Consider the following 24,385-nt stretch of genomic DNA (forward strand, 5'->3'; position numbering starts at 1 on the left):
GTACCTGGCTCAAGGAAAGCCAGTCTCTGAACTGATCAGGAGCAGATAAGATTGCTTAGTTCAAAAATTTTGCCCCAGTAGGAACAAAGATAGTTTATTGTGCTATCTTTCTCAGGAACGTAAACTGAAAGCTTAGAGAAAAAGTCAGGTAGTTGTAGTGGGAATAACCATGGAAAGACATGAGGAAAGAGCCTAATTATCTTAATCATGAAACACTGGAGTAGAAATCATCTGACCTGGACTTCTGAGAATTATTTTCTAGAATTCCTGTGCCTTATTAGAAATGATCTTGAACTACAAGAGATGTTGTCATGTCTTGAAGAATTCCAGCTTCTGTGAAACCTTTCCTCTTTCTTTAAAATACCCTCCCTTCCCCCAGCATTTGAGGTGATCAGAGTCTGTTTCATTCAGCCAGAATTGCCAAAAGGTAAATGCAAGGTAACATTTTCTTGTGAAAACCATGATAGAATTGAATCTGTATTTAGACTTAATTCAGATCTAAATAATAGAATACAGGTCTACATGGTAGAATTAAACCTGCATTTAGTTCTTGGTGGCAGAGGAGAGGTGTTTTAAATCACAAGGGGGAAATTTCCCAACTTTCAATAGGTGTGGGAAGTAGAAGATGATGTGGAGGATGATTGGATATAACTTTGTACCAAGTCCTATAACTTTTGGCTTCACATAGTAGAATAGCATGGAGCCCCTGTTCCCCTTCCCTATGCAAGAACTGCCACTAGAAATCTTTGTAGACCTGTACACAGAGAGCAGTCCAATAATCTCCTTCTCCCTGGTGTGTGCTTTTAAGAATTAGTAATGCTAGTTCATCAGTTGATGGATAATTGGGTTGTTTCTACCTTTTGACTATTATGAAGTGCTACTATATGCATTTGTGTACAAGCTTTTGTTTGAACATTTATTTTAAAATCTCTTGGGTATAGCCCTGGCTGGTTTGGTTCAGCAGTTGGAGCATCGGCCCATGGATCAAAGAGTTGGTTTGATTTCAGTCAAGGGCACATTCCTCTGTTGCAGTTTTGTTCCTGGCCCTGGTTGGGGTCATGTGGGAGGCAACCAGTTGATGTGTCTCTCTCACATTGATATTTCTCTCTCTCTCTTACCCTCCTTCCCTCCCCCTTCTATCCTTCCTTCCTCCCTCCCCTCTATCTGAAGATGAATGGAAAAATATCCTTGGGTGAGGATTTAAAAACAATAAAAATAAATAAAATCTCGTGTGTGTATACCTAGGAGTAGAATTGCTAGGTCATGTGGTAACTATGTTGAATCATTTGAGGAACTGCTGGACTATTTTCCAAAGTGGTACACCATTTTACATTCTTGGCCAGAGGTGTATGAGAGTTCCACTTACTCTGCATCCCTGTCAACACCCGTTATCTGTTTTTGATTTTGGCCATCCTAGTGGGTGTGAAGTATCTCATTGTGGTTTTGGTTTTCATTTCCTTGATGGCTGTGTAATGTTGATCATGTCTTTATGTGCGTATTGGCTATTTGTATAACTTCTTTGGAGAAATGTCTATTCAGATCCTTTACCTACTTTAAAATTGGGTTATTTGTCTTTTTTTTTGTTGCCAAATTATAAAGATTTTTATAAATTCTGGGTACAAGACCTTTATCCAGATATATGATTTACAGATACTATCTTTCATTTGTTGATACTATCTTTTTACTTTCTTGTTAATGGCCTTTGAAGCACAAAAGTTTTAATTTTGATTAAGTCTAAATTACCTATATTTTGTGGCCTGTGTTTTGATATTGTATCTAAGAGTCCTGTGCTAAATCTGAGGTAATAAAAATTTAATGCTGTGTTTTTTTCTAAGAGTTATGTAAGTTTTAGCTCTTTGTGAGTTAATATTTGTTCATGGTGTGAAGTAAGGTTGAACTTCATTCTTTTGTATGCAGATATCTAGTTGTTCCAACACTGTTGAACAGACTTTTCTTTCCCCATTGAATGATCTTGACTCCCTTTCTTAATCTATTTTTTGCAAAACAAATGGAATAATTTATCTAAAAAGTCCTTTATAGTTCATGCAGAATGGCTCACAAATACCTGATGATTGTCCCTGGAGTATATATATTAGCTTGCCCAGCTTTCAAAATTGCCAGAGCCAGTGTTGCAACTACTTCTACATTTCTGCTTGCTTTAAGATTTTTTTAAACAGAGTGATAATAGGTTTTACATTTGTTTTTAGAATGTAATTTTGAACATGCTGTCAATATTACCAACTTGAGTTTTTTCCTTTTCCATAAAAGAAACACTTCCATTCATTTTACAAAATACAGATGAATTACTGAATACATTTTTGCATATAAACAAAAATATTGGAACCTCTTAAACTAATAAAGCAAGGGAATAAGTGTATGTTGTAAGGTGTACATTTTGCGTCATGTGGGATCAGACATTGAGTATTGGTGGGATCAAACTAGGAGAAGGGATTTGTAATAGTTATACACAGATAATTTTAACTTGATTGATAGTTAAGAAAAAATCGACATTTGAATGCAAGTGACCTAGTATATTTAGCCATTAAAGGTTTTGCTTATCAGGCACAGTCAAAACAATGCATATTGTAGAAACATTTTATATACAGTGAATACTGGCAGTTTCCACTTCCTCCAAGAAAAATAAGCAGTGGCCAAGTTGTATACATGCTGTTGGCAGCCATTTTACCTGTGGGAATCCTCCAATCCTCGTATGGTGATTTGAAATATATATGGAAAGTGGTGAGAAATGAAAGTGGGAGGTGATGAGAAAAGAGCAAGCATATTGGCTAGTAGTCATGGTCAGGGCTGGTGTACTAATGTAGTTTTACTACCATTTAGCCATTTTCCTAGAGCTGTTAATGCTGGTTTTAGGTTGATTTAGTCAATCTTGTGGTTTTATTTATGGCCTAGCTGTAATTTTTGGCATCTCAGCCATAAATTTTAGTGAATTTGCTTGCAAATAAGTAGCATATTATAAAAATACAAATTAATGTATTCCCCAAACTAAAAACAAGAGTATTACATGCTTTTTCTATTTAGTTAAAACAACTTTTTACGGAAATATTTATATTTGAATCTCAGGGGAACTTAACCACATGTGGAGTTGAGTTTGCATATTCTGTGAACTATATGTATTATAGGCAAACATTTCTGTGTTCTTAGCCTGGTTTTAGGGGGATTCGAGGAAGGAGTAAATGGGTCTGGAACTGGCCACCTATTTGCTTCTCTGCCTCCTAGCTAGCTGACCTTAGGAAATTATTTAATTTTTCTGCCTTCCATGTTTAGTTTTGGGCTTTTTCTTTTTTTTTTTTTACATTTCTTATAGTTCCAGGAGTGTGTGTGTGTGTTTTCCTTGAATCAAGACAAAGATGGGAAGCTCCTAAAATAACAGATAAAGGAAATAAATAATGGTGCAAGATTATCGCCCTGGCCAGTTTGGCTCAGCGGTTAGAGCATCGGCCTGCGGTCCGGAGAGACCCAGGTTCGGTTCCCGCTAAGGGCACGTACTTCGGTTGCAGTTTGTCCCCGGCCCTGGTTGGTCGTGCGGGTGGCAGCCACTCGATGTGTCCCTTCATGTCGATGTTTCTCTCTCTCTCTCCCTTCCTCTCTCTCCCTCCCTTCCTCTCTCTCCCTCCCACTCTATCTGTACAAAAAATGGAAAAATATCCTCGGGTGAGGATAAAAAAAAAAAAAAGATTATCTTCAGTTGCCACATGTAATTATTTATTCTCCCGTATTTCATCCCTAAATTGCCTATATTTTCTGAGGCAAACTCCAATTTTTATTAACTTTTAAACTTTTGGGAATTAACAGAAATATTAACAAAGACATAAACATACAAATTACTGGTTGTCTTACAAAGCTTAGGGCTTTTAGAAGCCATTATACATATAACAACTTGAACTGAGGGTAATAATGAGAGCTCAGTTTATATTTATTACAAATCACCTTGTAAGTTTTCTTTAAGTTTTGGAAAGTTGTAATTTAATGTTGGTGAATTTTGAAGTGGACATATAGTGTTCTTATTATATTTGAGTCTAATAGTTTTTAATATTATGGTTATTTTTTGAAGTCATGGGAAGCTAGAAGGAAATGAATTCTTGGTCTCCCCACTGGAATTCTGAACATTTCCCCCCCACAGATATATTGTAGAGAATGCTTAGATTTGGTGGTGCTGTGATTTTAAGTACTGGCCTGGGGAGCTTAACCACCAAGCTATCAAGAGTAGGTTATTTGTTAAGCCAGAATTTGTTTCATAAGAAAATCTCCTATGAACTATACATTTACTCTTAGGTGGAAAAACTACATTTAAAACTTAAGTGCCTACAGTATGACCAAATTATTAAGAACTTTTAACATTTGTTCACATGTCTTTGCTTGGCACATTTAGTGGTAATGGCTCTGGTATTTTAGTATTTCATATATTAAAGGGGCAGATGACATGATATTGTATATACAGAATCCTAAAGATTCACCAAAAAACTACTAGAACTGTTAAGTGATTTGCATTCCCCTGATAACTAATGATATTGTACATCTTTTCATGTGCTTATTGGCTGTTTGTATATTTTCTTTAGAAAAATGTCCATTCACAGTCTTTGCCCATTTTTAAATTATTTGTCTTTTTATTATCATGTTAAAGTTCTTTTTTTTCTTTTAATCCTCCTCACCAGAGGACATTTTTCCATTTTTTGTTCAGGTAGAGTGGGAGGGAGAGAGAGAGAGAAACATCGACGCGAAAGGGACACATCAAGTGGCTGCCACCTGCACGAAAGACCAGGGCCAGAGACAAACTGCAATCGAGGTACGCGCCCTTAGCGGGAACCGAACCCGGGTCTCTCTGGACCGTAGGCCAACGCTCTAACTGCTGAGCCAAACCGGCCAGGGCTCATGTTAAAGTTCTTTATGTATTCTAGATACAAGTCACTTATCAATATATATTTGCAAAAATTGTCTGCAGTTCTGTGTGTTATTTTTTAATTTCTCGATGGTATACTTAATAGCCAGGAAGTTTTTATTTTGATGAAGTCCAATTATTTTTTTCTTGCTTGTGCTTTTGCTGTCATATCAAAGAAGCTATTGCCTAACCCAGCAATTTTCAACCTTTTTTATCTCATGTACACATAAACTAACTACTGAAATGCTGCAGCACATCAGAAAATACGTTTTTTACTGATCTAACAAAAAATAGGTATAATTTTGATTCATTCACACCAGACAGCTATTGTTGTGTTGGCTGTAGTCAGTTTTTAAAAAAATATGTTTTTATTGATTTTTTTAGAGAGAGAGGAAGGGGGAGATAGAAACATCCACGTGAGAAACATAGGTCGCTGCCTCCTGAATGCCCCCTAGTGGGGATCGAGCCTGCAACCCAGGCATGTGCCCTGATCAGGAATCGAACCTGGACCTCTCAGTTCATGGGATGATGTTCAGTCCACTGAGCCACACCGCCCGAGCTGTTGTCAGTTTTTTTAAATTTGACAATCTAAGGCAGTGATTTTTAATCAGTATATCACAAGAGGCACACTGGTGTGCTGCAAGAGGTGATTTTTAAAATATGCAATACCTGAGGTCAGTGCTCCTGACTAAATAGTCAGGTATTGCATGTTTTAAAATTTCTTGCAGCACACTGGTTGAAAATTGCTGGCCTAACCCAAGGTCATGAAGATTTACACCTGTGTTTTCTTCTAAGAATTTTATAGTCCTAGTGCATATATTTAGGGCTTTGATTAATTTTGAATTAATTTTTGTTTATGGCCAAAGGTTCTGTTTTTTAAAGATAGTTTATTTTTTAAGTCTTTCTTAAGGATTTATTATAGATGTGCAATATTTTGGTACTATCTAAATATTCAGTTCTTTACCCTTTTGATTGCTTTAAGAAGTCATTTGTTTGGTTTCTTGCCACTGCTCCATCTTTAGACATGTTCTCTCTCTTTTTTTTGACTGACTTTCATGTAGTTCATGTAACTCAGATATGGTACTACATAATACAGTGTGCAATTTGGAATAGCAGGACTGTTTTTTACTTCAGTGATATCTCATAGTATTTGCCTATTGACCATATTGACCATCTAATTCTTTAAGTGCTAGTGGACTAATTTCTGTTGTTTTGGTTAGATGATAAATATAACTTGGAGTAAATTCAGTCTTTATTAATCATTACATTTAAACTGGAGAGTTTGCCAGATTAATAAGGTCTTTATACAGTAGCTAAAATTTTTGTGTAATTGCTGTGACTATTAGAGATTAAAGAGCATCAAAATCAGTTGTCTTCAAGAGATTACAATTGACATTATTTAGCCATACATATATGAAGCTCTGAAAGTGAATTAGATACTGTGTTAGTCACTAGAGATACAGAGATAAAGAAGAGGGATCCCTGATGTCAAAGAATTTACACTTTAGTTGGGAGACATAATGCATGATAAATGCTTTGATGAATAGCATTTGATGAAACAAAAAATAGAATGGTTTTCAGGTTGCAGGAGAACTTTCTGAGGAGTTGATGCCTGAGTTGTCTTAAAGGAAAAAGAGGAATTGGTCAGGATTGTAGCCTCATTTCCCCTAAATGCAGAGAAGAAGGCTTACGTATTGTAATAGTTCACCTCCCTCATTTTATGGATGGGGAAATTCAGACACAGAGGTTAATATTTCCAAGTTTACTCAATAACTACAGAACCCTGGACTATAACTATTCCATGTAATAGCTTTAATAAGGATAATATGGATGATTTCTGACAGCAACTGATAATATAAAAGTGCTGCTGATAATATAAAATGTAATAATAATAAAAAAAGATGAGATCTCTTTATTTTGACTGTGGACTAAGAAACTAGAATTTCTTTTCTTGCTTTGAATATTATTTAGGTCCCTTATATAAGGACTTAAATCTGGAGGAAATTTTCCCCAAATTATATTCAGAAATTGTTTTGTTTTCGAAGAATTCTTCTTTAGAATGTAGAGTGTAATAAATAATGAAATAATAATTTTTTGGCATTTAATGCTAGTGTTAACATGGACAATAGTACAATATAAGGTGCGTTTGTTAGCTTTTAAGTTGCATTTGTGAGATAAATCTGCTTGGGTGTGATTGCTTCAGTTATTTCTAATTTACTAAGGACTGATTTGGGTCCATGAAAATTAATTTGTGAGTCTCTTTTAGGTTTGAGTAAGACTTTTATAACTCTTGTAATGAAAACGAGTATCAATTTTTCAAAATTAGGATTTAGTGAATAATTTCTAGTAATTATTAAGCACTTCTTATAATGAGTTATAAAATTTTTGCTAAAATACATGTTGTTTTGCTGAGATTTTTAATGGCTTCCTGAAGTTCCTTTTTTGTGTGTTTTAAATGGGGCATTTAGAAAATGTAGTATGTCTTCTTGTTAAGTGAAATCCACGGTATTTATTAAATTCCTATGATTATAGTAGCCCTGGGAAATACAGAGTAGGACAAAATTTTACTTCACCGAAGCCAGGGCCTCACCCCTAGTTTGACTTTTCTTGTTTAATTAAATTGCCTAGTCTAGTGCATAACATTGATTGGATTAAAACAGAGCTATTGAAGAGTATTTTAATTAAGTTTTGTGAAGCAGTGCAATGTTTAATTCAACCTCTTTCTTTCGAGAAAATACTATTTTAAACATAGATTTGTATTCTTTATTACATTTCTTCTAACAACTTGGTCTTTGGAGTCAGATTTGAATTCGAATTTTAACCATTTCACTTATTAGCTATATGACTTGGGCAAATTACTTAAACATCTCTGAGCTAGTATTCTCAGCAATGAAAGAAAAGGTATAGAATGTAAGTCATAGGCTGTTTTGAGGATTACAGAAGATAAAGAGTCTAGTATTGTGCTAAACTAGATGAATTCTCTCTCTCCTTGAATCTGTCTTGGCTTTAACTTTTTCCAAAACTCTATTGGCTTCCTTGATATAATTTTAAATATGTATTTTCTTCTAAAAATGTTTATTTTAATATTCAAAGTATTGTCTTTAGGCACCCCATGTGAAATGTGTGAGGAAAGTGAGAAAGTGTGGTAAAGTCCGCTATGTCATATGAAAGCATAGGATTGGGAAGCTTCTGATCAGATCTCTTGTCATCTTTTATAATTTTGAAAAACTTAGAGGAAATTAAGCTTTCTGAGTTTGTTGTTTTCTTTTTTGCTAACAACTGAATTTACCCAAGTGGATGAAAGAAAGTGAAATTACAATATAAGCCAGTTTTGAAAAAATTGTAATGCCTACATCAGCATTGTTCAATGGAAATATGTACAAGGAGTAGGCAAAAGTAGGTTTATAGTTGTGAGTATGTGACACACAGAGTTTATTCTCATATTTACTAATTATTATTTATTTGTATTACAACTATAAACCTACTTTTACCCACCTTGTATATTGTACTGCATATATAATTTAAATTACCTAATAGCTATATGGAAAAAACCCAGGTGAAATTAATTTTAATAATATGTTTTATTTAACCCTCCTAAATAAAAATATTTTTCCAGCACATAACAATTATTGGGATATTTTACATTGTTCTGTGCTAAATCTTTGAAATCAGAAACATGGTGTGTTTTATACTTTCAGCATATTTCAATTTCGACTAGTTACATTTCAAGAGCTACATGTGGCTAGTGGCTAGCATATTATATAGCACAGGTCTAGATGAGGAAAATGTATCATTTTAATAGTAGATGGCTTTTCACCTATGCTGTGTCTGATATGCAAAAGAATGTCAGTAGGTACTGCTGGTTTTAAGTTGGTCGTCTTCTTTAGCAGTCACTTATGTAGACTGTGAGAATTTACCTGTAAATGATTTCACCAGTTATTCATTGTTCATTTCCAAGTTTTTATAAATTTTCAAAGACCTAAAATATGCTCTTTGATTATTAAGAGCATAAACCAAATAATATACATTTGTTCTCACATTAATCAAATCTGTAGGTGGGACATGAGCAGGGTTGTGTTTTGAGAAACTCATTCTGGTTTATTGTGAAGAATAGATTGGGAAACTGGTCAGAACATGGGAGTGAGACCAGTAAGAAGGGTATTGCAATTTACACCTGAGCAATCCTAGCATCTTCAACTGGGGTAGAGGGGCAGCGGCACGTAGAGAAGTAGCTAGAAAGGAGAAAGCCATGGCTTACAGAAGCTTGAGGGTGATGATATGGTTGAAGGAATGTTTTTGTTTTTATTTGCTTGTGTGCATTTTAAGGATGACTGAGACTTGAAATGTAGGTGTGAGCCATCCTGTTGAGAGGAAGCAGTTGAACAAAGAGAAAAGGATAACTGCTCATGGGAAAATATGGGAAGAGATGAAATTTAGATATGGAGAGAGATTTCCTCCCCACCCCAAGCTAGGTATTGCCAAGTTGGCTTAAACTTTTGAACTGTTAGGAGTATCTAATACTAAGAAAAATAAAGGATAAATTAAAGACTAGAGTTATATTTGTATTGTCCTCCCTCATTTTTGAAGGGGAAGAGAGAGAAGGTAAAATGAATTAAATTAAACGGTGATTTAACAGCAGTTTATCAGTAAGTGTGTTGTGGATCAGTAAGTGTGCTGTGGATCAGTATGTATATTAGGGAGCAGAAAGTGTTCATACTTACTAAAATCTTTCCCTCACAGCACATTTTGTTTAAATATAGTTAATAGCATCAAACTCTTGTTACATAGAGTTTTAATGGAATACAAAATGACAAACAATATTGGTTTCACCTGTTCTGGTTTTAAGGCATGAAGATGGGCTCAAGTTACCTTAGGTGATGGAGGTTTACTGTAAGGATTCTTCTGAGAGGGAAGGAAGTCCAACAGTCACTCTCTGCAGTTGTACTGATCCAGTCTCTGGAAGTTAAGAAGTTGTCTCCTCAATCCACACCTTCCTGCCCTTCAACTTCCTTCCACCAAGCAGTGGAAGCCATTTTCATGTGAAATCAATATATATAAAACAGGTAAAAATTAAGTTGCACCAATTTAAGTGAAGGTTAGAGGGTTGATCTCTGTCACCCTCTTTTCCATCTTCTGCCCTGCTCACACCTTGTCCTCCTTTTCCCATCACCATGAGGCCCTTCTGAGGATCTGTTGGACATGTGGAAACTCCTGCAACACCGAGTCATTCCTTACTAATTAGAATAGCAGTAATTCTGTGGGCCCTGTTTTTGCTTTGGTGACTCATTGGGAACTTGAGCAATTGCCATTCCCCTCAGATGCTGTACCTACTGCTCTTTTTTCAGGTCACCTTCTTATAATTTAGCATCCATTTGTCTTTCAATCATAATTAGTGTCAGGTTCTGCTGCTGCTACCAATCTTGGTCTTATATTAGAGCACTTCAAAAAATGGGGTCTAATTGGATTGATTAGTCATTATCCAGTATAGAGTCACTTTTTCTGTTGGGGTCTGCCAGACTTTCTTATGGCCAGTTCTAAAAATGGCTGCTTTTGGTACGGATGCCAGTTCCTCATTCTTTCATACTTGGTTAAGGTAATAGGGTCACATGACACAAAGGTTGGGCACAGAACTGCTTCAGCTTGCTTGCCTCAGAAAGTGGTTGTGGGTGTTTTGGGCCTATTCATTACATAAGATGTGCTATACTTCCTTGATATCTCAGTTAATCCTGAGAGTTTTCGTGGTTCATTCTTAGCTTGTTGGTAGTGGTAATCATAATAGCTTCAGCTATCACTGTTTTTCATGTGCAGGGACCGTATGAAGCATTTTACATGTGGTAGCTCATGACCTATAAGATACATTTTCCACATAGAGAAACTGAGTCATAATGAAATATGAAGTTCCTTGTTCAGTTTACAGTTTTTCATTAGTGGAACTGGGATTTGAATACAGGTAGTCAGCTTTCCAAACAATAAAGACTTACAATCTATAGCATAACATTTCTGAGCTGCAACTGACCAGGGAGATCATCTGTCACATTTCCCCTATTTTACTAAAAGGTTCACAGAATAGCCTTGGATTAACTAAATGACATTAAGATAGAACTTTAATATTTATGCATAGACAGATCCAATAGGATATTTAAACTCTAAAGATTGTCTTTACTTGCTTCTTGAATGTTAATAAAATACAGAAGCCTAGTATACTCCTCTAAGTCGATAAAATAAGACTGCCTCAGATGGTTTCCATGTTAGGAATACAGATTCTCAGGCACCACCTCAGACATTCAAATACATTCAGAGTGGGGCTTAGCAGTTGGGTTTTAATGGGTGATTCCAGTGCCTACTACGTTTGAGAACCACTGCCATAGAAGCAACCAAGTTATCAGTTGGAGCAATTTCATTTTGATTGTGTGGAAGAGAAAGCACAAATTTTCCTGTCAAAGTTTTGAAATCACTAATAAACAGCTCAACCAGTGTCTTTTCGTGATCAAGTTGTGATTGTGGTAAACTCTATTTTTGGTATTATCTGAGGGAAAGAGTATATATATCTATATCTCTATATCTCTCTCTATATCTACATATATATGTGTGTGTTGGAAAGTCAAGGCTCCATATTTTGTCTCAGTTATAAACTCATTGACCTTGAGGAACTTTCTTAACCTTTTAAAGGCCATAGCTTCTTTCTCTGAAAAAATGAAATAATACTGTCCACCAGGGAAAATTATACCAAGGATTGGAAATAATATAAGTAAGTGCTGGGTACTTAATAAGCATTAGAAGATCATTGATTATTACTTATACACTTAGCATTGCTGCTTTTTCTCAGTTTAGAGACTGTAGCTTCCTCAACATTATTATTTTTTTTATCCTCACCCGAGGATATTTTTCCATTTTTTGTACAGATAGAGTGGGAGGGAGAGAGAGGAAGGAAGAGAGAAAGAAAAACACCGACGTGAAGGGACACATCGAGTGGCTGCCACCCGCACGACCAACCAGGGCCGGGAACAAACTGCAACCAAAGTATGTGCCCTTAGCGGGAACCGAACCCGGGTCTCTCCGGACCGCAGGCCGACGCTCTAACCGCTGAGCCAAACTGGCCAGGGCTCAACATTATTTTTTAATTTTATTTATTTATTGATTTTAGAGACAGAGGAGAAGGGTGGGGGAGAGAGACATCTGTTGTTCTTCCATTATTTACGCATTCATTGGTTGATTCTTAAATATGCTCTGACGGAGAATTGAATGCACGACCTTGGAGTATCGGGATGGGGATGACACTCTAACCACTTGAGCTACCCGGCCAGGGCCAACACTTTATTAAAACCAATTTGAAAGGTTAATTATGTTTTAATTCCTAAATCATTCCTGGCATATCCTGTATATACTCTACTGCTTTGTCACCTAATACTACATTAGGAGAAATTCCAGGCCAACTGGAAATGAACTCATTTCACTTGAGACGATGATTTTTGTCAAATTGCCAGTTAACTTTCAGCTTGGATTAAACTTTTCTAGAATCTAGAAGAAAACAAGTATATTTTAGTTATTGTAGTCAAAAGTAGAAAATTAATAATGATTTTATTTTGGGTCTCTATAGAACTGAATTCTACCTTATGTAGGATTTTAACAAAAGAACTTAATGTGAATTTTAGGACACTTGATAATTGGATATATGAGTTTGTAAAATGAGAGTTGGGATTCAGTGGACTCAGTGTACTCCTCTAGAAAAAATTTTTTTTATCCTCACCCGAGGACATTTTTCCATTTTTTGTTCAGGTAGAGTGGGAAGTAGAGAGAGAGAGAGAAACATAGACGTGAAAGGGACACATCGAGTGATTGTCACCCGCACGACCCAACCAGGGCCAGGGACAAACTGCAACCGAGGTATGTGCCCTTAGCGGGAACCGAACCCGGGTCTCTCTGGACCTCAGGCCAACGCTCTAACTGCTGAGCCAAACCGGCCAGGGCTCAGTGTACTCCTGTAGCATTGCGAGAATAACATTGATGGTATATATGCTGGCTAAACTGGATTCACCTTTCTGATCCTACATTTTGTCTCTTCCCTTTCTTCTTTTTGAATCAATTTTCTTCTGTAATTATGAAAAACATTTTCATGGTTCCAAAGTAAAAAACTTGAACACAAGTTACATTCAAAGAAGTCCAGCTTCCAAGCCTATGCAGTGTCCTCACTGTTCTCTTCCTCTCCCTATATGTAATCATTTTTATTAGTTTCTTTGTTTTATTTTTACTTTTTAAAAATTAACATAAACAGATTTATTTTTGTCTTCCATTGTGAATAAAAGGTGACATCTTATTTACACTGTTCTGCGCCTTACTTTTTCACTCGCTCCATGGCAGTGTGTATATCTCCTTACACCATTTACAACTGCATAATACTTAGCTGCATCATACTTAGATTTGAAAAAACTGGCATATATTATACTTGGGAAAGGGGAGACAGTTCAGGATCATGTTGGAAAATAAACTACAGTCAGTGGAAATGTTGGAGTAGAATAAAACAAGTAAGAAGCACTTAATCTTGAATGCTCTAAATGTTACCTGTACATGACATTGATTTGTAATGTGGTACTTGAAATCTGTATTAGAAAAAAATGGATTGAAGATATAAAAAGGAATATGAACTCTTTGTGGAACCCAAAGGAAAAGATGGTGGGTTTTCCCCAGATTTACTAAGATGCTTTTGTGCAGTCAGTTCCATCGCTATTAAGAGGTGGTCTATTTTCAGTCTTTATGAAATAGCTAGCAGCTGTTTTACATCTAACCCAGTTTTCATTTGTTTTTCTTTGAGGGTGCAAGGGCTGTGTGTTTAAATTTCAACTTTGTTGAAATGGGACTGCATAAATCTGATAATCCGCTTTATTTTTCTCTGTTAGCTTTGCTGGGTGACCAAGCAAATGTTTTGTAAATATCAAAATTGTGTCTTAAAAGATATGTAATATTTCTTCCCTTCAAATTTTCTTCTAGGATCCATCAGTTACACAGGTGACAAGAAATGTTCCACCAGGACTTGATGAATACAATCCATTCTCGGATTCCAGAACAGTAAGACTATTCTTAATTGGACTATTTTTAAATGTTAAAGTGAAATTAAATAGCAGTTGTATATCAATTATGGTTTCTTTTTTAGTTGAATGGTTAAATTTATTTAAAACAAGATGTTAGTATTTTATTTAGAATTTAGCAAGTTAATCTTTTTTTTTTTTTTAACCAGGAAGGAATGTCAGTAGTAATTGAAAATTACTTTGATGGTCCTAGTGAAATAATGCAAATTTTCTTCTATGTTTTACAAGTTAAATTGCTAATGGCTCCTCTAATATATAAATCTTACTGCAGTATTCTAAATAGGAGAGGGATGTATATTTTTGGTATATATGTTGTCTTCAGGTAATGTGGGGTGATGTCTTCTTGCAATGAAAGAGACCTATCTATGAAACTATACCATGAATATTTGTATGATTGTCATTTGAATTGTTATTCTGAATAGTACTAGCTCTGGTAGACTAGAACCTCTGGGACTTTACCTGGCCTAGAACATGTTCTTTTCTTCAAAATTTGGTCTTGATTTATAAAATGGAGGAGTATGAGAAAAAAATCCTTGTAGATCAGGGGTTCTGTATCCTGGATGCATATAGAACACCAGGGGAGCTTTATTACACTGTTGATTAGGACCCTAATCTCTTAGAGCAGGTTGTTTGTTTTTGTTTTAGCCCCTTTATTGTGAACAGTTTTGAGAACTATTGAGGTAGGTTCTGTTGAGAATTCTCCCTCAAAATTTCTTTGGCAAATAATTTTGTCTCTGTGTTTGTCTTACTTAAATATCATACTCATGAGGTTCCTAATTTTAAACAGTTGGTTGGCTCTTGAAATGTTAGTCATCCTCATAATATTTGAGTTCTTCAGTTGTATGCTTAGATGTACATATTAGTATAATGATCCTTACTTGATCACCTTTTTCTGATGTTTGTTTTTCATAGTCTACAAAATAATTGAAAATGATTATGTAGGAGCCCTGGCTAGGTGGCTCAGTTGATTGGTGCATCATCCCATACCCCAAAATGGTTGTGTGTTAGATTTTGGGTCAGAGCACATACCTAGGTTGCAGATTTGATCCCTGGTCAGGGTATGATGGGAGGTAACCAATCGATGCTTTTCTTTCACATTGATGTTTCTCTCTCTCCCGCTCTCTCCCTTCCTCGCTCTCAAATCAATAAAAAATATCCTTGGGTGAGGATTTAAAAAAAAAAATGATTATGTAGGGGTTCGCTTGGAAATTTTTTTAAGATTTATTATATTAACATTTTATTTTTCAGAAGAGCTTTGTACAAAGTAATAGCATTAAAATAGTAATGAACTTTTATATTTCATTTTATTTTAAAACCCTCATTTAACATCCTTTACTTACATGTAGCAACCGAAACCCAGGCTGGGATCACTAAAATATTAATTGAGCTAGTAAATTTCATATTGAACCATGTGAAATGGCCAATAAGTGGACCAGTTTTGACATGAAAAAATGGTAGTTTCATTTGGGGGGTGGAAATGGGAACAAGACTTTTTGAAGTTTGCTGATAAAGAATAAAAAGAGCCCAGGCCGGTTTGGCTCAGCGGTTAGAGCCTGCGGTCCAGAGAGACCCAGGTTTGGTTCCTGATAAGGGCATGTGCCTCGGTTGCAGTTTATCCCCGGCCCTGATTGGGTCATGCGGGTGGCAATCACTCGATGTGTCCCTTTCACATCTATGTTTCTCTCTCTCTCCCTCTCCCTCTCCCTCTCCCTCTCCCTCTCCCTCTCCCTCTCCCTCTCTCTCCCTCCCACTCTGTCTGAACAAAAAATGGGAAAATGTATTCGGGTGAGGATTAAAAAAAAAGAATAAAAAGAGGTTTTCATATAATTTTTTAGAAGATTTTACTAGCAAGAAATATGTTTAACCTTGATAGCAGCTTTAGATTATATTTATTAGTGATAGCATTCTTTATCAAGTTGTCTTCTTTGTGCCATGTGTTTTATTTGTATTATCTTACAAATTTTTATAACATTCAAAATGAATTTTAAAAAAAAAATATGTTTTTATTGGTTTTAGAGGAAGGGAGGAGGGGTGAGAGAGAGAAACATCAGTGAGAGAGAGGGAGAGAGAGAGAGAAACATCAGTGTGAGAGCCTCCCATACATACCCTGACCAAGAACTGAACCCTACAACCTGGGCCTGTGCCCTGACTGGGAATCGAGCTGGTGACCCTTTGGTGCACAGGACAACATTCAACCAACTGAGCTACACCAGCCAGCACCAAAATGGACATTTTTAAATAAAGTATTTAAGACAAAAGTCATCCAGCTTGTAAGTGGAAGAACTGGTTTACTAACGCATCTGTTTTCTATAAAACTTTTGCCTTTTCCATTTGGTAGTACTGTCTTTAGAGATAGATGTCTAAGAAATAAAAGATATATAGTCCTGGTATGTGAAAAATTTCTCATCTAATTGGAATTTTAAAATTACATAAATAAGATATATCCAGGAAAAATAAAATATAAAAATGTAAATTATGGTCCTAAATGTTGAGACTTTATAGTCAAGGAAAGGTTTAAGTAGGTAGCTATGCAATAAGTAATGACAAGCGACTTTACAGTGAAACACTGAGTGTCAGGACAAGAAAAATTGTAATGACAACATCATGTATTTTCCATTGAACTTTTTACATGGTGAAAGACACAGTTGAAATAATTTTTTAAAAAGTTAAAAATTGAAAAAAATTCCAAAATGGCGGCGGAGTGACCGGAAGCTACAGAGACTGTCTCCCAGAACCAAACTGGAATTACAACTATAACACAGATAAATCGACGGGAAAAAGCAACAGAAAAGGAGCTTGCGAGGACCATATAACCAGGGACACTGACTCTCTCCTGGTAGGATTGTGAAGGCGCGAGATGGGGGCTGGGAGCCGACAGACAGCAGGGGCATTAGCTGGGAGCAGCGCCCTCGGGTTAAACACCCAAGCGGCTCTACAGGTGGCCATCTTGCTCCTTCCCAGGGCTCTGGAGAGAGGCAGCAGCCCCTCCATCAATATCCAACCTCATCCTGTGGGCCATTGAAATGCTAATTGAGGCTCATTAACAACCAGCATCTGCCTCACCCTCAGGAAATCCCCTTATGCTGAGCACCTGAGGGAGTTTTTCAATCAACTGACAACCCAAGACTCTTCAAGTAACCTCGACTGCTAGCCTCCAGGCAAAAAGCTAGAGGATAACAGTACCTTTCCTGGGCTAGCAACTTTAACCAGGAAAGTAAGACTTGACAGTGGTGTTTAACATGGGTCCTCCCTCACTCATCTAAACCCAGGAGAGGGAGCCACAAACAGCAGAACACCAACACCCACAGGGAAAACTTGACAGGCTCCAAAGCCCACTGTGATAGTCAAAATGGTGAAACACAGAAACAAAAGCCAAATGAAAGAACAAGAGACCTCCACCGAAGATGAGATCAATGTGGAGCAGTTAGGCAAGTTAAAAGAACTAGAATTCAGAGCCATGATCTTGAGGACAACAGCATGAGTAAGGACATAGAGATGCTGAAAATAAACCAATTGGAAATTAAAAACCACGAAGAAGAGATGAAAAATGACATATGAGAAATGAAGAACACATTGGAAGGTCTAAAAAGCAGAGTAGAGGAAGCTGAGGACCGGATCAGTGAATTAGAAGACAGGGTAGAAAAAAACCAATCAGAAAATCAAAAGGAAAAATGATTAAAAAACAGGAAGACAGCTTAAGAGAACTGTGGGACAACTGGAAATGTAATAATATTCACATCATAGGAGTCCCCGAAGAAGAAGAAAACGAGCAAGGGTTAGAGAATATATTCAAGGAAATAGTGACAGAAAACTTCCTTAATTTGGTGAAGAAAGAAGGGATTCAAGTTCAAGAAGCACAGAGAGCCCCAGTTAAGAAGGATCCAAATAGGCCCACACCAAGACACCTAGTAATTAAAATGTCAAAAATTAAAGACAGAGAGAATCCTAAAGCAGCAAGATATAAGCAACAGGTTACCTACAAAGGAAACCCCATAAGACTATCAGCTGACTTCTTACAAGAAACACTACAGGCCAGAAGGGAATAGCATGAAGTAATCAAGGTCATGAAAAACAAGGATCTGAATCCAAGACTACTCTACCCAGCAAGGCTTTCATTCAAAATAGAAGGTCAAATAAAGAGCTTCTCAGACAAAAAAAAAAAAAAAAAGACTCAGGGAATACATTAGCACCAAACCAGCACTGCAATAAATGTTAAAAGGACTGCTGTAATTAGTAGAAGAAATAGGAAGAAAAATGTAACCACGCTAAACAAAAATGGCAATAAACAAGTACATATCAATAATCACCTTACATGTAAATGGACTGAATGCTCTGATAAAAAGACACAGAGTAGCTGATTGGATAAGAAAGCATGACTCATCTATATGTTGTTTACAAGAGACTCACCTCACAACAAAAGACTCACATAGGTTGAAAGTGAAGGAATGGAACAAAATTTTCTAAGCAGATGGAAAGCAAAAAAAGCTGGGGTAGCAATACTCATATCTGATAAAATAGATTTCAAAATGAAGGCCATAACTAGAGACAAAGAAGGCCACTACATAATACTGAAGGGATCTATCCAACAGGAAGATATAACCTTGATAAACATATATGCACCCAATATAGGAGCACCAAAATATATTAAAAATCTTCTGGGGTACTTCCAAGGAGAAATTGACAGCAATACAATCATAGCAGGGGACTTCAACACCCCCTTGGAACCACTCAATAGATCCTCTAGACAAAAAAATTGGCAAGGAAATAGAGACTCTAAATGAAACACTAGACCAAATGTATTGAATAGATATCTACAGAGAATTACACCCTACAACTACAGAGTTCACATTCTTCTCAAGTGCACATGGGACATTCTCAAAGATAGACCACATGATAGGACACAAACTAAATATCTACAAGTTCAAAAAGATTGAAATCATATCAGGCATCTTCTCAGATCACAGTGGCATGAAACTAGAAATCAATTGCAACAAAAACATGCAAAGACATTTGAACACATGGAGGCTAAACAGCATGTTATTAAACAATGAATGGGTTACCGAGAAAATCATGGAAGAAATTAAAAACTTCCTGGAAACCAATTAAAATGAACACACAACAACGCAAAATCTATGGGATGCAGCAAAAGCAGTTCTGAGAGGGAAGTTCATAGCACTACAGGCCTACCTCAAGAAACAAGAAAAATTTCTAATTGACTGTCTAACCTCACAACTTAAAGAATTAGAAAGCAAACAAAAAACCCCAGAGCAAGTAGAAGGAAGGAAATAGTAAAGATTAGAACAGAAATAAATGACACAGAGAACAAAAAAACAATTCAAAGGATCAATGAAACAAAGAGCTGGTTTTTCGAAAAGATAAACAAGATTAATGGATCCTTACCTAGACTCACCAAGAAACAAAGAGTACCCAAATACACAAGATCAGAAATGAAAGAGGAGAAGTAATAACCGACAGCACAGAAATACAAAAGATCGTTAACAGCTACTATGAACAACTATATGGCAACAAATTCGACAATCTAAGCGAAATGGATAAATTTCTAGAAACACACAGTCTCCCAAAACTGGACCTGGAAGAGAGAGAAAACTTGAACAGACCAATAACAACTAAGGAAATTGAAAAGGTAATCAAGACTCTCTCAGCAAACAAAAGCCCAGGCCCAGATGGCTTCAGGCGGTAGTTTTACTGAACATTCAAAAAAGAATTAACACCCATTCTCCTCAAACTATTTCAAAAAATTCAAGAAGAAGGAAGACTTCCAAACTCGTTCTGTGAGGCCAGCATAATTCTAATTCCAAAACCAGAAAAAGACACTACAAAGAAAGAAAACTATAGGACAATATCCCTGATGAACATAGACGCCAAAATCCTGAACAAAATAAGAGCAAATCATATCCAGCAACACATCAGAAAAATTATTCACCATGACCAAATGGGATTCATCCCAGCGATGCAAGGCTGGTACAATATTCGCAAATCAATAAACGTGATACACCACATAAACAAAATGAAGGATAAAAACCACATGATCATATCAATAGATGCTGAAAAAGCATTCGACAATATCCAGCATCCATTTCTGATAAAAATACTCAGCAGTGTGGGAATAGAGGGATCATATCTGGACATTATAAAGGCCATATATGAAAGACCTACAGCCAACATCATATTCAATGGGCAGAAACTAAAAACATTTCCCTTAAGAACAGGAACAAGACAGGGATGACCACTTTCGCCACTCTTATTTAACATAGTACTGGAAGTATTAGCCACAGCAATCATACATGAAGAAAAAATAAAAGGGATCCAAATTGGAAAGGAGGATGTGAAACTGTCATTATTTGCAGATGACATGATATTATGCATAGAAAACTAAAGACTCCATCAAAAATCTACTAGAGTTAATAAATGCATTTGGCAAAGTAGCAGGATACAAAATTAATGTCAAGAAATCGATGGCATTCGTATACACCAATGATGAACTCACAGAAAGAGAAACTGAAAAAACTATCCCATTTATCATCGCAGCAAAAAAAAATTAAGATACTTAGGAATAAACTTAACCAAAGAAGTAAAGGACCTATTTTCAGGAAACTACAGGACATTGAAAAAAGAAATAGAGGAAGATAAAAAAAAGTGGAAGCATATACATTGTTCATGGATTGGAAGAATTAACATCATTAAAATGTCCATACTACCCAAAGCAATCTATAGATTCAGTGCAATTCCCGTCAAAATACCAACGACATATTTCACAGAACTAGAACAAATACTTCAAAAGTTCATATGGAACCAAAAAAGTCCCCGAATAGCCACAGCAATTTTGAAAAAGAAGGACAAAGTAGGTGGGAGCACAATACAAGATATCATGTTATACTATAAAGCGACTGTATTCAAAACATCCTGGTACTGGCACAAGAACAGGCATATAGACCAGTGGAACAGAACTGAGAACCCAGAAATGGACCCAAGGCAATATGCTCAATTAATATTTGACAAAGGTGGCAAGAGCATACAGTGGAGTAAAGACAGCCTCTTTAATAAATGGTGTTGGGAAAATTGGACAGCTACATGCAAAAAAAATGAAAGTAAACCATCAACTTACACCATACACAAGAATAAATTCAAAATGGATAAAAGACTTAAATGTGACCTGTGAATCCATAAAAATTCTAGAAGAAAATGTAGGCATCTAAATTTTGGAAATCATACACAGCAGAATTTTCACTGATACATCACCTAAGGCAACAGAAACAAAGGAAAAAAGGAACACATGGGACTACATCAAACTAAAAAGCTTTTGCATAGCAAAAGAAACAATCATCACAATGGAAAGGCAACCCACTGTATGGGAGAACATCATTGCCAATGACACATCAGATAAGGGGTTACTTTCCAAAATAAATAGAGTACTCACACAACTCAACAAAAGGAAGACAAAGAACCCATTTAAAAAAATGGGCAGAGGAGCTGAATAAGCACCTTTCCAAACAGGACATACAAATGCCAAGAGACATATGAAGAAACGCTCAACATCACTAATCATCAGAGACATGCAAATTAAAACAACAATGAGGTATCACCTCACACCTGTCAGAATGGCCATCATCAACAAATCATCAAACAACAAGTGTTGGCGAGGGTGTGGAGAAAAGGGGACCCTAGTACACTGCTGGTGGGAATGCAGACTGGTGCAGCCACTATGGAAAACAATATGGTGTTACCTCAAAAAATGAAAAATTGAACTTCCATTTGACCCAGTGATCCCGCTTCTAGGAATATACCCTAAGAAGCCTGAAACACCAATCAGGAAGAATGTATGTACCCCCATGTTCATAGCAGCACTATTTACAATAGCTAAGATCTATTAGCCCAAGTGTCCATCGGTAGACCAATGGATAAAAAAGCAGTGGTACATATACACAATGGAGTACTATGCAGCTGTAAGAAAGAAAGATCTCTTATCCTTTGAGACGACATGGAGGGACCTGGAAAGTATTATTCTAAGTGAAATAAGCCCAGCAGAAAAAGACAAATACCACATGATCTCACTTATATATGGAATACGATGAACATAACAGTCTGAAGAATACGGTAGTCCCAGAAACATGGAAGTAGGGCACAGACTAACAACCCTCAGAAGAGGGGGTGGTGGGGGTGGGAAGAGATAAACCACAGAACTTATATGCATGTATGTATAACCAATGGACATGGACAACAGAGCTGGGGATGGGGCGGGGGGGATGGGGAGGGGAGTGCCAATGGGTTAAAAAAGTAGAAACATCTGTAACAAAAAAAATATATATATATACACTTTCATTCAAAACAAATAAATAAAAAATAAAATAAAAGGCTTGCAAAGCATTAAAAAAACTTTAAAATTCCTTTATTTCCTATATGTATGGCTTGACAATTTTATCTTTTAAAAAATATTTTTATAATTGTGACTATTTTTCAAAACAGATTACATGTACTTGGATAGTTGATTTAAGTGATATGTTAGAACTTGGCCCAAATATTATTTTAGTTGCTTGAATTCATGTTCAAAATGAAGCTTCTGGGTTGCTGCATAAGGGTGTGGTGAGCTACTTGAGGTCAACTAGGGAGGACCTTAAGCACAATGAGTTTATAACGTTGCTGAGATGTAGAAAGTTTCTGTCTTGTTTTCTTCTTCTTTTTTAAAATTAGATTTCCTTTTATATTTAGTGGGCAAGTTCCCTGGCCTATCCTCTAAAATGTAATGTATAAATTACTAGAAGAATTAGTTCATCTTTGAGAATTGGTATATATCTATGGAGAATGTTTTCCCTTTTAAATTAGTTAACAGTTGAAAATGCCTACTGTAGTTTGATTTTCACTAGTTTCGGCCATTGGTGATTACATTCATGGCTTTGGACAGGATATCTTCTGGTGGGTATTGAAGTATAGGGATAGGCACACCTATGTGTGTGTGGGAGATATGGAGCTGCTGATATAAATCCGTAGTGGTATATCTCAGGGCTTTAATTTACTTTCATATGATTTTCTTTATGGATAGGCTACCCGGACCTTTTTTGTTCTGCTAGTTGCCGTATATGATTTCTGCCATTTATATAGAAGAACCCTTTCTGTCACATATACAATAAGATCTGTACCTTCTGGCAGAAAGAAGAACCAAGATAAAAAAATCCCAAATATTGGTATGCCCACATGGTCATTTCCGATCATAAGTGATATAGATAATTGATTTATGTACATAACAGCTGCCTCTAACTAAGATAATTTAGGACATAAAGTAGACCAAGAGTCATAAGACCTGGATTCTATTCTAGATGCTGCCACAATTAGTTGGTATCTTTAGGCATACCATCTAACCCCTTTAGGTATCTGGTTTTTTTTTCTAATGTGGAAAAATTTAGGCAAAGTGGAAAATGTTGAGTGAAGTAATTTCTCATACCAGTTTTCGTTTTGAAAATGGATAAAAATTTTAGTTCCAGAGACTGACAGGATGTAATTGTATTTAGTAGTTTACCTATTTCTAATATTGTAGAAGCGTTTTCTGTACTGTAATGCCTTTCTTTATTTTTTATTTTTGTGCTCTTCTTCTTTTTTAATCTTTTTCTTTCTCCTTTGCTTCTTACTATTTTGTTTTTCTTGGAGCTTATTATCTGTCCTTTCCGGAACCAGTCTTCTTTGTTTCTCATTCCAATTAATGGTAACTATTGCCTTCAATCCTTTTAGTGTCATTGGCTAGAAATACCCGTGTCCTCTTTGACTCAAACAGCTTCTTTTTACACCTAATCAGTTGCTATATCCTGTCACTTACACCTCCAGGAGATATTAACTGTCTGTCCTTTTCATTCCTACTAAACTGTCCTAATTCAGGTACTCCTGTGAAATAATACAGTGGCCTATCTACTTACCTTTTTTTTTTTGCACCATGACTAGAATTATTTTCCTAAAAACAGAGGTCTTATTAGGTCTCCTCTCTTTAGAAATATATACATTGATTATGCATTGCCTATTTAGCAGTGTGGCCTACATGATTTGACCTCAGATTTCCTTAAAAAATATTTTTTAGTAGACTATGTTTTAGAGCAATTTTAGGTTTACAAAATAAATGAGCAGAAAGTATAGAGTCCTCATGTACTTACCCCCAAGATTGTCTTTTTGGTGTTATCCTCTGATGTTCCATTTGCTCCAGCTGAAATCATCTGCTGACTAACACCCAGCCCTATTGAGACCACCACCTCTGGGCCTTTTATCAGTCATTGAATGGAATCAAGAGAGATTGTGCGTAGTCATAATGCCTGGCTTTCCAAAGTTATCCTCACCTCCTTCAGTGGGTCAACATGAACCTCTCGTACTAGATATATTAATTTTCTGTTGCTGTGTAACAAATCAC

The 24,385-nt window shown here is 36.2% G+C and overlaps 1 protein-coding gene across 1 annotated transcript in view; it reads left to right on the forward strand.

The window, feature by feature from the left end:
- Nucleotides 1-24,385, forward strand: part of SCAMP1 (secretory carrier membrane protein 1) — a 102,355-nt gene that overhangs the window by 8,474 nt on the left and 69,496 nt on the right. The window contains exon 2 of the mRNA XM_036278784.1: nucleotides 13,883-13,960. Within this exon, the coding sequence (XP_036134677.1) occupies nucleotides 13,883-13,960 (78 nt within the window). The remainder of the gene's footprint in view (nucleotides 1-13,882; nucleotides 13,961-24,385) is intronic.

Source organism: Molossus molossus, unplaced genomic scaffold, assembly GCF_014108415.1.
Source record: "Molossus molossus isolate mMolMol1 unplaced genomic scaffold, mMolMol1.p scaffold_m16_p_3, whole genome shotgun sequence".
In the NCBI taxonomy this organism is placed as follows: Eukaryota; Metazoa; Chordata; class Mammalia; order Chiroptera; family Molossidae; genus Molossus; species Molossus molossus.